Below are 15,298 nucleotides of genomic sequence, written 5' to 3'. Positions count from 1 at the left end.
GGTGGGTGGAGTCCACTTATTTGTGGATTTGTCTGTACGTTGTAGATGCTAGAAATGTTTCAAAAAACATAGTCAGATGCCTGAGGGGATTTACAAATGTACAAGAAGAGATTCTCAAATAAATGCCAGGCAGAGTAGTGTTTGTGACATAAAACACATTATTTGTGGATCTTATTCTATTATTTGTGAATTTCATACAACTTTTGTGAATCTCTAAACATTTGTTTGTGAATCTCAATCTATTTATTTGGAATAATGCAACAATTCTATCCCCATATATAACTAGTTACAATTATTCATGAGACCATACAATGCATTATAAGGCATAATTAATGCATTAAAATAGTTTTATATATAAAGGCTGTAAGTAAAGTTTTAGTTGCAGAAATTATTTTGTTTTTGAGAGAGTAAGGTTCAAGATTCAAGGTAGTTTATTTGTCATTACAATAACAGGTTATGTAATGAAATGCTTAGATCCCACCCAACGTTGCCATACAAATGATAAAATTAAAAACCTATCTAGAATAAAAACATCCTATCACATCCACATGAATAAATAAATATACTAACAGTAAGATAAATATAATAACAATAGATTAAACAATTGACTGATCAGTGAGGAAGGGAGTTTAATTAATTTACACAATTTAATAAAAAAAAATATTTTGACTTTAGTTTATCAGTTTATCATCACAGTGAGAGCAGGACAAGAATTCAGAGCTTCCAAGTTTTATCCTCATTCATTACAGAGAAAATGAAAGAGAGGGAAACAGAACCTATTCTGTTTTTCTCTATAAATTTGCTTTTCAAAGTTGTATGTGGGTGGTTAGTCGTGTAAGACACAATTTATACAAAATATACTAAGTGTTACGATTCCCGTCACCGTTTCCACTGTGCTTTTCCAAGTTCTAGGACTTTTATTTTGGTTTTCTGTTTTCATTGTTCATGCGTTCACTTCCTGTGTTTAGTTCACTCTTGTTTTGTTTGTTTAAATGAATATTTGTTGCAATTGGATCCTGCTCCCCATCGCTTTGAAACAACCCATGTTACACTAAAGGGATCATTATATACATTTTAGCACCTAGTTTGTTCCTGAATTAAACAAACTGGTGCAAGTATGAAATTACTCATATTCAGTATAAAATATATAATAAAAATACAATTGAATTCATTACAGATTACACTTTAAAAAAATGTCATGCATGATCATTTTATTTTCAACATTTTGGTCATGCAGAACATGACTGCAATAATTATAAAATGTAAAAAAAATTGTAATATTGAAAAATTAGTGAGACCAATTTATTGAGTATTTATTATTATTTATGAGTAAGCCTAAATATTTAGGGCTGCGTCCAAAATCACATACTCTCTTACTTATTTTGATTAAGTCACAACAGCTAAAAAAGTATGTTCTATATAGTATGGATGTGTGTAGTATGAATGTAATCTGGATGTTCTACAATGTAGAATCTTAATCTACATTCACCATGTTGTCAGGTGCGTCGCTTCACTTCCATTCATATCTCCTCTCTTGTGGCCTCATAGTTAAGTGTCCAACATATACACATAAGAGATGCAGTGCTTCAGCTCAGAAGAACAAAGCTGAGTGTGTGGTGCACGCTGGCTGCCTTTTATTACATGTCTTATTTTCACGCCCTCAGACATGCAAATAAACCACACCCTCAGCTTTGTTCTTCCACTCGCCAATTTCATTGGTCTTTTCTGAAAACACCAGAAGTGTTTTGGCCTCCCGTGACCCCCCAGTGTTGGTATTTCGACACTACTTCGAAAGTGACCAACAGAAAATAGGAATAGGAAATAGGAAACCGATAGGAAAATTCAACTGCAGTAGCCACTGTTCAACCTGAAGAGGGCAACACTCAAACATTTTTACACCATTTATTGTAGAATTAAAACACTTTATACCCAAATGTCAATTTTTTTTTACTTGAATCAATGAACAGCACTAATAAAGCCCCAGTCTTACAGATCATTAACTAAAAAAAAAGTTGTTTTAGGGTTTAGTTACCCTTTAAATTCATGATATTTTTCATAATGATCTTCAAAATCTTCAACAGAAGTGAATTGCATGCTATTGTGAGAAGTGAATCAAACTGACGCTCTTTATGTTCCGTTTGATTGGCTTTGGTGATTATGTTTTTGTGTTTGCTGCATGTCACATTTTTGCTGACCGGTTCATCATGGAGGAGATGGAGCAAAACAACAACACTGCTGGGTCGAAACAATATGAACGTACTTGTACAAGGCAGGGAAGTTGAAGGTAGGCAGAAGGCATGAGGTGGCTTGTGACTGGGTAGAATGGAAGGATCTTGGTGTGAAGAAGGTGATACTGATAGTGAGGAATGAATGGCTGTGGGAGGTGAAAGAGTGCGGGTAGAAGGAAGAAGGGTATAGAAAAAATACTATTATTATTCAGAAAATTGGTCTGGAGGAGAATAGTTCTGAGAAAAATGAGCGGGCAGTTAAGAGAAAGGTGGAAAAGGAAAAATTCAAAATCATTCTTGTGCTTAGAAAAGAGGATGAACACATAGGCCCGAGTCCAAATGCACCTACCAAGGAATTTAAAAAGAAGCTGGGTGAGATAGAAATGACATAAATCCTGTATGACAGAAACATAATGATGTAATATGTATAAATATACCAAAAACCTGTAGTGGACAAAAAAGTGATACATGGATGGAGAGGGACTCGGGGAGTAGTATGGGACATTCCAATCAATTAGGCTTTGGACAACATCAGAAAGAGCATTCAAGGAGTAGTGGTAAAGAATTAAACTACTTAGGCCACATCCACACGAAGCCAGAGCTTTCCCTATCCGATATTTTTTTTCCCCGTTCAAAAAAAAAAATTCCGTAAACACGGCGTCGTCTCAAGAAATATCTGCGTACACACGAAACCACTGAAACCGACTCAAAACGATGTAGTATACATGCCAGACCAGTATGTGGCGCTGTAATTCTGCCACAGACATACACTAAAAACGGAGAAGAAGACTTAAAGCATGCGCATAAACCTTGCGCGCTTTATACAACAATAATATTAGGCACAGTAGCTTCTTTTTTTCTTTTCTTTTTTCTTTTTTAAACAAGAACTTTGTTGAACAATATGAAAAACCATAAATGTAGTTGCTGTGACTTAACGGTGTCTGACTAGTTGACACTTGGTGTGATGACATCATCGTTTCAGAAAATGTACGGATTGGCCGTACACACGAAAACGCAAGGGCGGCGTTTTCAGATTTATCCACCTGGGGACCCGGTTAAAAAAAATAGCGGTTTCAGTCTCCGAAAACGCCGGATCCGTGTGGACGAAACGCCAATACGATAAAAAATGTATACGTATACAGCGAAACGCGTCTCCGTGTGGACAGGGCCTTAAAGATGAAATAAAATCTTGAAATGGAGATCGAATTGCAAGTCTCTTAGTGTTAATCCACTATAGTTTCAAGATGAAAAGGTTCTGGAAAGGTTCAAAATAGGATATATGAGCTCAGTCAGAGCATATGTTCCACCTCCTCTTAAGTGTGACAAATGCCAGACGTATTGATAAATAGCTGTAGTTTGTAAAGGAAAACAAAGATGTGCAAAGTGTAGGAGCGAGCATCGATATGACGAATGTGGGGAAAACGTGAAGACAAAATGTAATTGTGGTGGGGATCACAGAGTAACATATGGAGGATGTGAAGTAAGGAAAAGAGTGATGGAAATCCAGCAAGTCAAAACAAAGAACAACATACAGTGAGGAAAATAAGTATTTGAACACCCTGCTATTTTGCAAGTTCTCCCACTTGGAAATCATGGAGGGGTCTGAAATTGTCATCGTAGGTGCATGTCCACTGTGAGAGACATAATCTAAAAAAAAATAAAAAATCCAGAAATCACAATAAATTATTTTTAAACTATTTATTTGTATGATACAGCTGCAAATAAGTATTTGAACACCTGTCTATCAGCTAGAATTCTGACCCTCAAAGACCTGTTAGTCTGCTTTTAAAATGTCCACCTCCACTCCATTTATTATCCTAAATTAGATGCACCTGTTTGAGGTCGTTGGCTGCATAAAGACACCTGTCCACCCCATACAATCAGTAAGAATCCAACTACTAACATGGCCAAGACCAAAGAGCTGTCCAAAGACACTAGAGACAAAATTGTACACCTCCACAAGGCTGGAAAGGGCTACGGGGAAATTGCCAAGCAGCTTGGTGAAAAAAGGTCCACTGTTGGAGCAATCATTAGAAAATGGAAGAAGCTAAACATGACTGTCAATCTCCCTCGGACTGGGGCTCCATGCAAGATCTCACCTCGTGGGGTCTCAATGATCCTAAGAAAGGTGAGAAATCAGCCCAGAACTACACGGGAGGAGCTGGTCAATGACCTGAAAAGAGCTGGGACCACCGTTTCCAAGGTTACTGTTGGTAATACACTAAGACGTCATGGTTTGAAATCATGCATGGCACGGAAGGTTCCCCTGCTTAAACCAGCACATGTCAAGGCCCGTCTTAAGTTTGCCAATGACCATTTGGATGATCCAGAGGAGTCATTGGAGAAAGTCATGTGGTCAGATGAGACCAAAATAGAACTTTTTGGTCATAATTCCACTAAACGTGTTTGGAGGAAGAAGAATGATGAGTACCATCCCAAGAACACCATCCCTACTGTGAAGCATGGGGGTGGTAGCATCATGCTTTGGGGGTGTTTTTCTGCACATGGGACAGGGCGACTGCACTGTATTAAGGAGAGGATGACCGGGGCCATGTATTGCGAGATTTTGGGGAACAACCTCCTTCCCTCAGTTAGAGCATTGAAGATGGGTCGAGGCTGGGTCTTCCAACATGACAATGACCCGAAGCACACAGCCAGGATAACCAAGGAGTGACTCTGTAAGAAGCATATCAAGGTTCTGGCGTGGCCTAGCCAGTCTCCAGACCTAAACCCAATAGAGAATCTTTGGAGGGAGCTCAAACTCCGTGTTCCTCAGCGACAGCCCGGAAACCTGACTGATCTAGAGAAGATCTGTGTGGAGGAGTGGGCCAAAATCCCTCCTGCAGTGTGTGCAAACCTGGTGAAAAACTACAGGAAACGTTTGACCTCTGTAATTGCAAACAAAGGCTACTGTACCAAATATTAACATTGATTTTCTCAGGTGTTCAAATACTTATTTGCAGCTGTATCATACAAATAAATAGTTAAAAAATCATACATTGTGATTTCTGGATTTTTTATTTTTTTAGATTATGTCTCTCACAGTGGACATGCACCTACGATGACAATTTCAGACCCCTCCATGATTTCTAAGTGGGAGAACTTGCAAAATAGCAGGGTGTTCAAAATTTATTTTCCTCACTGTAAGTTATGCAGAGCTAATGGGGGATACAAATTCAAGAAGGAAAATCAAAAGTGGGGACAGGCAAAGATGAAAGAATCCTGGGAGGAAGAAGTAATTCGAGGGAGACATCAGTGAATCTGGAAAACTTAATTGTATTCATAGCATAAGTTATTGAGGATCAAGTGAACCATAAAACTGAGAAAATTAAAGTAATTGTAAAAGGTGCTGAAAAATTGTCAGTCAAAGATTTTTCAAGAGAACAAATAATAGAAGATTTGAATCTGATGGGAAGTCATCAAGCCAAAATAGACAGAGGTCATCTTTATCATTCAGTGGAATGCAAGAAGTTTAATAGCAAATGGCCTGGAGTTGAATAGTTTTATTAATGAATTAGAAACAAAACCAGACATAATTTCTATTCAAGAAACTTGTTTGAAAATACAAGAAGCAATCACAGAAGTGGAAACATGGTCATATCAGTGGGGGTTTAGATTTTCTTTTGAAAAAACAAAAATATATATTTTTTTTTCAAAACAGAAGATCAGTAAAGAGTTAAAATTGAAATGATATGGTCAAAAGATAGAAATAGTCTCATGTTTTAAGTTTTCTATGTATATGGTTAGATGAAAAACTATAAAATGATGCAATCTTTGTTAATAGATTGTGTGTGTGTGTGTGTGTGTGTGTGTGTGTGTGTGTGTGTGTGTGTGTGTGTGTGTTCTTGTAATATTTGAGAGAGAAAAACTACTTCAAATCACAAATCCAACCATTGTTTGTCCCAGTGGGTATTTGCTGGCATCTAATGCCAACAATTCTCTGGTGGTTATTACCACAACCCACAGTAAACATGACGTTGTTCGACAATAAGGATAAGGGAATAAGACCGGATGATTAAATTACATATAAGTATATTCAAGATAATTATTTTGGATATGTCCATATTCTGATGCATCGAAACATATAGAAGACAAAGTAGGTGTCGCATTCACAATACCACATTTTAATGCCAAAGTCAATAAAAGAATCTCAAATAATTAGTCAGTGTACAATGGTGAAATTATTGCAATCCTAATGGTGTCACAGTGGGTTGAAGAATTTAGACCATTGAGGACACTTGTTCCAATTCAAGCTCATCATTAATGACATTAAACAGGTCATATGGAAAGCAGAGGAGATGCACTGATTGAGATTCATCAAGCAAAGTATAGGATTCAGATGATGTGTTTGAAGGTAACCTTTGTTGGGTACCAGCTCATGTAGGTGTAAAAGAAAACAATGTGGCAGATGAGTGTGCAAAGAAAGGGTAGAATAACAGAGAAATAGATACGAAGAAAAGAATAGGGGAGCACGAGACAGAAAAATGTGAAAATTTTAATCAAAAAGTAACTGTAGAACATGTCATAATGATATATCCAAAATACAGTAATGAAAGAAAGGTACTGAATTCTAACCTTATGGAAATCAAGGTGAAATTTGAGTTGACAAGCATTTTGAAAAAAAGATGAATGTGATGACTGTTGTAAATATATAATGCAACATCTGAAAAGACAGAGTTATATAACATAACATTCATAGTGATTAGAGTGACCAAGATAAGATGTGACCAAGTGATAAGATGACCTAGGTAAATAAGATTCTGACCTACACTCTTAACCAGCAGGTGGCGGTAATGCACCTAAAAGTTGTATGTCAACCATCAAAAACATCAAGAAGAAGAAGTTGAAGATACCCCACTTTCAGGTGCAAATGTTGCAGAGTTAATCACAAACTCAGAAAAGTTTTTGGAAGGTGTAATCTATTAAATGCAATTGTAGAATTTTCATATACAAATGTATCATTAAATGTCTACAAAATTATAAAAAGGATCCCATGATCAAGTAAAAATCATATATAGACACTGTTTTATGGGTTAGATCACCCCTATATAGCGGCTAACCATTGGAATTTTTATGACATAACAAAGGCATGTTTACTAAAATCATGTGACTGGCAGTTTGATGCATGCTCCAAATCACTGGTTCGAAACAAATGATTTGCAAAGGTTTTAAAGCTTCTCAAAGCATGTTTCAAAAGCGCTGTAACGGAGGGACTTTAATCCAAAATGCTCTAGACATCATAAAACCTTCCCCCTCTCCCTTGTTGTCATCGGCCCTCAAACCAGTTCTCTTCAAAGCTGTTATCACCTCTGCTCTCCTGAACACCCTCAGCAAGAGACTATATCTGCAACCCTCAAGAGACAGCACAGGAGTCCAGACGGCACGATCCAGTTGGTCAAAGACTATAGAGACAAACTTCCAATACACAAAGGACATTTACTCAATTCTTACCCACAAACTTTCCCAAATTTTTATAGTATTGCTCCTGTGTTTTATGCTTGTCTCTATGTTTTATTAGTTATGCCTAGTTATGATTCTTCAGTTATGTTAGAGTAACTTCAAATGTTGATATACAAAGATGATGTATCACTGCTTTAATGTCTTCAAATCCTCTTTCTTGGTATCAAAATTATCCTCTTTTGATTTTATAATCAATGGTGTACAATATGTTATGATAAATTGCATCATTATATTTTTACCATACTTTTGTGTAAAGACTGCACAAATGCTCCATGCCAGCATGAACATGCAAATGGAGATAAGATAGAACAAAGACTTTCTCCCAGTCATCTTTGATTGGTCACCTCACAAATTGGGTGTGAACTGAAATGACCTTTAAGGCCACATCCACACGAAGCCAGAGCTTTCCCTATCCGATATTTTTTTTCCCCGTTCAAAAAAAAAAATCCGTAAACACGGCGTCGTCGACTCAAAACGATGTAGTATACATGCCAGACCAGTATGTGGCGCTGTAATTCTGCCACAGACATACACTAAAAACGGAGAAGAAGACTTGGAGCTCGCACATAAACCTTGCGCGCTGTATACAACAATAATATTAGGCACAGTAGCTTCTTTTTTTCTTTTTTCTTTTTTAATCAAGAACTTTGTTGAACAATATGAAAAACCATAAATGTAGTTGCTGTGACTTAACGGTATCTGACTAGTTGACACTTGGTGTGATGACATCATCGTTTCACAAAATATACGGATTGGCCGTACACACGAAAACGCAAGGGCGGCGTTTTCAGATTTATCCACCTTGGGAACCGGTTTAAAAAAATAGCGGTTTCAGTCTCCAAAAACGCCGGATCCGTGTGGACGAAACATCAATACGATAAAAAATGTATACGTATACAGCGAAACGCGTCTCCGTGTGGACGGGCCCTAAGAGTGTCTGATTAGTTCAGTTCCCTTTCAAAAGGGAACTCGCACTGCGTCAAAGCGCTAGGGGAAACGCCTCAGCATGACTGATGACTGAAACACTGTATAATCACGACAATCATATGCGCCGGCATCAGCCATGACGTCATGCTCTAGCGCGACCAGGAAGTATAAAAGGGCACCTAGAGAACATGTCATCCTCTTTTCGTCTTCACGGACTATCTCTCACAAGGGGAGACATTGACACTAAGAGCTCCAACCCTGCCATCCAGACCACTTCAGACCACATCACTGCTCTGACCGCATACGCGTACGCATCACCGCATACGCGGTGGCAGGTCAGGCTGGTGCTGTGCGGCATACAATGGCTGTGTTGCAGGCGTACCAGGCTGACCTGCTGAGGGACCTGGGTCAGGGTTTAACCCCAGACGCGGTGGCTGAGTTGCACCACACCACAGACCTGGCTCTCCGGGCCACCAAACAGACGGCTGCCGCGATCTGACAATTGTTGCCACGGAGAGGCATCTGTGGGTGAACTTGGCAAGCATCGGGGAGAAAGAGAAGACTTTTCTCCTCGATGCCCCGGTTTTGCCCTCTGAACTTTTCGGGACCTCCGTTGAGGCGGTGGTCGGAAGGTTCAGGGAGGCGAAGGTGCGCTCAGCGGCATATAGATATTGTATACTGCGCCGGTCCAGGCCCACACCCAGACAGCCTGGGGGTCCTGGCCCGTCTCGTTCCGAGGATTGTAGACAGGGCCAGCGGGACTCAGTCGCCACTCGTGCCCCTCCTCCTGGCAGGAGTAGGTCAATGAGGTGGCATGAGTCCAGGAGGAAGAAACAGGGTGTCAGGGAAGTAGCTCAGGCCAGACGCGAGCGTCCTGGCATAAGCAAAGGGAGGTAATCGCCTCCTTCCCTGTGCACACCCTCCTTTTCCTCTTTCCCCCTTCGTCCATAACATCAGGCCCAACGAGCTGGACTGATGATGATAATCTATTCTGACGGTCTACCCCAGGCCTTTGTTGTGTGACCAACCAAAGACAAACCGATCATACTGAGAACATCCCCTGTATTGCAGGAGTGATAAGCACAGGTAGCAGGTTACCTCCCTGTGGGCTCAGAGGCGTGGTTAGGCTTCCTCTCACTCCAGAGAGTTATCTGCTGAGGCCTCCGCTCTCTAGAGCTCAACAGAGTGTCTATAAATCTTAATGGGGTTTCTTTTTCTAACATAGTTGTTTCTCATAAGTAGAAAAACTAGTTTAAGACCACTTGGGTGCGAGTATGGCAGGCCTCCTCTTCTTAGAGTCTCAAAATGTTTCACATGTGAGCTCATGGGTTTCACATGGGAATTGTACATTTGTTTTACATTTGTTTCACATGTGATCACAAATCAGTTAATATAAGAATTAGCCTACTATATTTCCGTATGTCTAAAGGGGGTCGCACACCAGACGAGAAGCGCAGTCGCGCAGCACCACGTCTTTAAAATGTTAACACATTATTCTCTATGAGTGTACATTGCCTCAACTCACTAATGTATATAATGACTTCACCCTGAGCTGCAATATACATTCAGTTTTACATTCATTAACAGAAATCAGCTGCTTGAATGAAAATTGCTGATGTAATCGGATTTTCAGGTGATATTCTCAATTCATTCAGTTAACGGACGCTCTGAGGTAAAGTGAATTCAGACTGCAGACTAAGCAACGATTGTATTTAATTGTACAGTACAATCATAACATAGTACAGACATGATCTTAATTCCATAATATCCTTAAACATAACAATATTGCTGGCCATAAACTGACAAAGTGCGCTTCCGGTGTGTGATACCTCGAGTTGTCATAGACGCGACTGCGCTTCTCGTACGGTGTGGGACCCCCTTTAGATTATTGGCAGCATAAAAAAACTAAACGATGTGACAGCCATGGGCTGAACAATACAAGTTACCGGTAATATCCATCGAGCCTATGAACTAGTTGCCCGAAACACATCAACAAGAAAGAATGAAGGCTACCCTGTAAAACAACTGCAATCATGTGATACAAAAGGACCCTATTAATCACTATCATCATCACCGCGATCCTCAACTACAAGTTCATTGGTGATTTCCTCCTCCTCGTCGCTCTCCTCCACTTCTCCCTCTCCGGCCTCCGCTAACTCTGCCTGCCTTGCTAGCGCTAACAGCGCTACAGCTCCCGCCCAGATGCGCAGGGCTTTCTTGCATGCGCAATCTGCTCCATAGAACTGGCTTAAACAGACCATTTGACGGGTTTTAGAAGATTAAATACAACCCGAAACTAACAAAACAGACCAGGCCTCTATTAGAGACCGGCCTTTATTTATCCAAACCTGTAGCCACACCAGGCGTGTATAAGAGACAGGCGTCTATTTGGGACTCGGCTATTATTTGAAGTTTTACGGTAAATATCTTGATCTAGCGAAACCTATGCTATTACCCTGCTAGTACTTTATTTACTTCAGTTGGAAAATGTTATTCTTTCTTGGCCAGGAAGATAATTTATTTCCTAGAATGAATGATTGATTATGCTTTCTGTTCATTGGATGAACTGATTAAATAATTGTGCTATTAATTCTGCTACAGTCAATTATAAAAATAATAAAAATATTTACATTAATTATAATGTTAAAATTAATTATAAATATATATTTTGAGCTAATTTCTTACAGCGCCTGTCACTAAAAAACACCCAGACCATGTGCTCACAATGAACAAGACAAGAGCACACAGTCAGTGAACAAGACCAAAAGCCATGCACAAAACAAAATACAACAAGGACATGAAACAGGGACAAAGAACCCCCCACCATGTGCTTACAATTAAAAACCAAAATTGGAGATTGAGCATCCGGATCCCAACATATTTTTACATTTTTAATAAAAAATTGTTTAGTAGCCTACGTGTTTATTTTGCATTTTCAATTACAAGGACATCGGCATGTCCTCATTACATATGGGCCGTGGCCAGAAACCTGAATACACACTACAATACAATATACTTTTGGTCCTCATACTGTAGGTCAGATCAGTACACAAGCACACACACACACACACACACACACACACACACACACACTGGCAGTTTGTAAAAAAAAAAGAAAAAATGAAATTGCTTTCATGGTGTACAAAAGTATATGATGTGGATGGTGAACAATCATTTTGAGAATTTAACCTGCTTAACCTGATTAATGAAGTGATGATGGCAATAAGGGCATTAGATGTTGAAAAAAGTGTGGTCAGAGTGAGTTTGACTTTGACTTCCTCTACTTGATGTGGGAAGGTTTTTTGTCTTCCTGTCTTTTGCTTCAGAGCTGCAGTAGATTCATCTTAATGTTGTGTGGAGAGAAGCAGAATCATTCTGAAGTGTTTTAATCTCGACAACATGAAGATCATTCAGCTTCAGCTCTGTGAGTTTGTTACATGATATGAATATATTTACATGCTTTGTAAACGTATATAAACAGTTTAATGTTATGCATAACGGGTTTTACGTGGGTAATCTTAGTTATTTTTTATCTTATAGATGTATTAATCTGTTGTCGAGCTGCAGTCTCAGATCAACTCACTGATTTGGGATCAAATGTGACCATAAACTGTGATCTTGATGAAAATGAGGTTTATTGGATTTTACTGAAAACACCAGATCCTCCAACACTGATTCTACGATCATTCCCAACACCAATATCACCTTTTTACTCAAATAATGCATTCAGAAAGAAATATTCAGTGCAGTTTAAACATCGTCTGGTTATTAATAATGTGACTGCTGATGAATTAGGAGTTTATTTCTGTATGAAAACAGGCACACCTCCAAAACTCAGCAACGGCACCAGACTGCACTTCACCGGTGAGCAAAAAATGATTATACTAAATATATATATATAATCATATATAATCATATATTATAAATATTTTCAGTGCTACGAAACTGTAGACATTGCTCTAACAGTAACAGTTGTTACTTTAATGGACTGTTGAAACTTTCATTACAGAATCAACTCAACTAACTGAGTGTCACAATCATTCAATTGAGTGTCACAATCATACAGCGCTGGAGTTTATTGATCAGAATCAGACACAATGGCAGATTATTATCATCATATCTGCTCTGATGAACGGGCTTCTGCTCATTGCGCTGATCGGTGAGAGATTTTCAGCCATCTGTACAAATATTTATATCATGCTTTTCCATTGCTTTTCCATGCTTTTTTATCCATAGGCAGCTATAAATATGAAGTTAATTAAATATGCTAATACTCTTTATTTAGGCATTTGACTATTTCATTATTATTAAGAAAGAATAATACAATCTTTTGTAAATATTGAATCCGATTTTGCTGTTTTATTTTTAGGACTAGTAAAGGTTTTTGTTGTTGGAAAAAGAAGATCCACAGAACAATCACAACACAACACTGATATCCAGCAGAATCAAGTTAGGCCTATAGAAGAGCATCAGGAGCAATTACAGGTAAGAATACTTAAAAATGTGAATCCATCCTTCATAACTAAAATTCTCATTTCTGTCTTGATAATTACTAAGGATTCTTGCAGACCTGTTATTCCAACATGGCGTTCTATATTTCTTCATTTTTGTTCAATTGCAGCTGATATTGCTAATATTGTTCTTTCAGTACGCCACGATGGATTTTTCCAAGCTGCGTAGAAATATTCGCCCCAGCCAAATCAACAGCACATATGCAGCTCTAAACCTGCCGAAGTCATGATCACACGAGTATGACTGATCTTATACTTATTTTGTTCACTAAAAAAAAAGAGGTTTTCAAACTGGTGTTGGAGAAAAAGTTCAGGAAAAAAATATTGCGAAAAAAAAGTATAAATAAACAAGCCAAAATTGACTAAATTAGATATTATTAATATTTCATTCTGCTTTCAAGACTGGTTTGAAGTCACAAGATTAATCACAATTATTTTGTTGAATTGACAGTTATAGTTCTATATTTTTCTTTATGTGTACATCCAACAAATCTCTAATTATGTGTAGAAAATATTAATTGGAAAATATTTACTTTCTATTAATATACACTTATTAATTTTCATTGTATAAATACTGTATGAGTGTTTAATACAGAAAAATATGTACCTGCCTTTGTATTTTAATGGGTCCCGCAGAGAATCATCATATTATGAGGGTCGGTGGAATGAAAACGTTTGAAAACCCCGGCTTCAGATGAAATGTTGTGTTTAAGTACTTTTAAGTTTAATTGGTCTATATCTCTTTGTCAGTTGGAATACTTTTGGGTAACACTTTATTTTAAGGTGACATAGTTACAAGTTACATTTACTTAACTTAGTAATAACAGTAAATTATACATAATTACAAGTAACTAACCCTAAACCAAACCTTAATCCTAACCGTAACTCTAGTAAGTACATGTAGTTAATTAATATTACTCAGTACTTATTTGAGTAACAACATCACCTTAAAATAAAGTGTAACCGACTTTTGTTTTGGAATAGCTGTCTTAATACCTGGAAAAACTTTTGTGGTATTTGTCGAAGTGGATATATCTTTCTTTCTAGCATACTTTGATCTCAGCATGGAGTGTGTGCACATTATTAATTATTTTTGTGAAGCCTGATTGGTTGAGTTTTCCATGCTTTTGGACCAAGAAGTTAATTTAATAAATCATTTAATAAAGGGGACTGTTTATTTTGTCAAGATGTTTCAATTAATGCATGTATAAAATAATGTTCATAAAAAAAGAAAAACAGATTCAGTTAAATCACCATAAAATGGTAAAGTCTGCTATTGTGAAATTGTGTGGCTTGTCAACCTACTTTTCTCAAACTCAGCACTCAGGTTTTTTTTTCTTCTTCTTCTTTTTTTTTTTTTTTTGTGAAACAAAATGAGAGTGTGAAGAGTGTGTGTTGGGGGCTTTTAAAATGCATTTTATACTGAGAAAACATCTATGTGTTTATTTTAGTATTCAAATCGTAAAAAGAAATGTGCTCGCAAATTAATGGCAGAAATAGTTTCTCATTATTTTACTTTAAAGGGATAGTTCACCCAAAAATGTAAAAAATAATTTACTCACTCTCAAGTTATTCCGAACCTGTATGAGTTTCTTTCTTCAGCTGAACATTTTGAAGAACATTTTGGAGGTTTATCCTGTATGAGTTTCTTTCTTCTGCTGAACCTAAAAGAAGATATTTTGTTTATGTCGGTAACCAGGCAGTGACTGACTTCAATAGTAGTCAATGGCTACCGTCAACTGCCTGGCTACCGACATAAACAAAATATCTTCTTTTAGGTTCAGCAGAAGAAAGAAACTCATACAGGATTGGAAAAACTTGAGGGTGAATAAATGATAACAGAATTTCCATTTTTGGGTGAACTATCCCTTTAAATGTACTTATTTATGACTCGTGCTCAAAATGATATTGATTTGATTGAGACTGCCTTTAACACTTTCCATTTAGTTTCACAATATATAAATAATATATAAATAATATAAAATAACAATTTTTAAATCCCATGTACAGAATCTTTAGGAGAACACCTTTATTCTGAGAACACAGTCTGGCTGTTTAGTTATAATCTATTTTATTATGAAGCTGCTTTATTATGAATACATTTTTATTTATTTATATATATATATATATATATATATTTTTTTTTTTAATGTTTTTGTGTGTTTGAGAATG

At 37.5% G+C, this 15,298-nt stretch overlaps 1 protein-coding gene and 1 long non-coding RNA gene across 5 annotated transcripts in view; one reads left to right on the top strand and one right to left on the bottom strand.

The window, feature by feature from the left end:
- The window catches only part of LOC309475516 (uncharacterized protein), a 115,656-nt gene that overhangs the window by 67,114 nt on the left and 33,244 nt on the right, over positions 1-15,298 (top strand). Inside the window, exons 1-5 of one of the 4 annotated variants that reach the window (XM_082138339.1) lie at positions 11,804-12,039; positions 12,156-12,479; positions 12,625-12,774; positions 12,985-13,100; positions 13,264-14,490. In XM_082138339.1, the coding sequence (XP_081994465.1) occupies positions 12,015-12,039; positions 12,156-12,479; positions 12,625-12,774; positions 12,985-13,100; positions 13,264-13,356 (708 nt within the window). In that variant the 5' untranslated portion in view covers positions 11,804-12,014 and the 3' untranslated portion in view covers positions 13,357-14,490. Of the gene's footprint in view, positions 1-11,803; positions 12,040-12,155; positions 12,480-12,624; positions 12,775-12,984; positions 13,101-13,263; positions 14,491-15,298 lie in introns of those variants that run through there. The other 3 variants (XM_082138340.1, XR_014197671.1, XM_082138341.1) reach the window with 3 other exon arrangements.
- LOC309475538 overlaps positions 1-15,298 on the bottom strand; it is a 104,759-nt gene that overhangs the window by 79,898 nt on the left and 9,563 nt on the right. The gene's annotated exons all lie outside the window — the stretch shown is intronic.

Source organism: Leuciscus leuciscus (genome assembly GCF_965113295.1).
Source record: "Leuciscus leuciscus genome assembly, chromosome: 15".
NCBI lineage: Eukaryota > Metazoa > Chordata > Actinopteri > Cypriniformes > Leuciscidae > Leuciscus > Leuciscus leuciscus.
The sequence above is the reverse complement of the archived record's forward strand: the minus strand, read 5'-3'. Positions and strand labels throughout refer to the sequence as shown.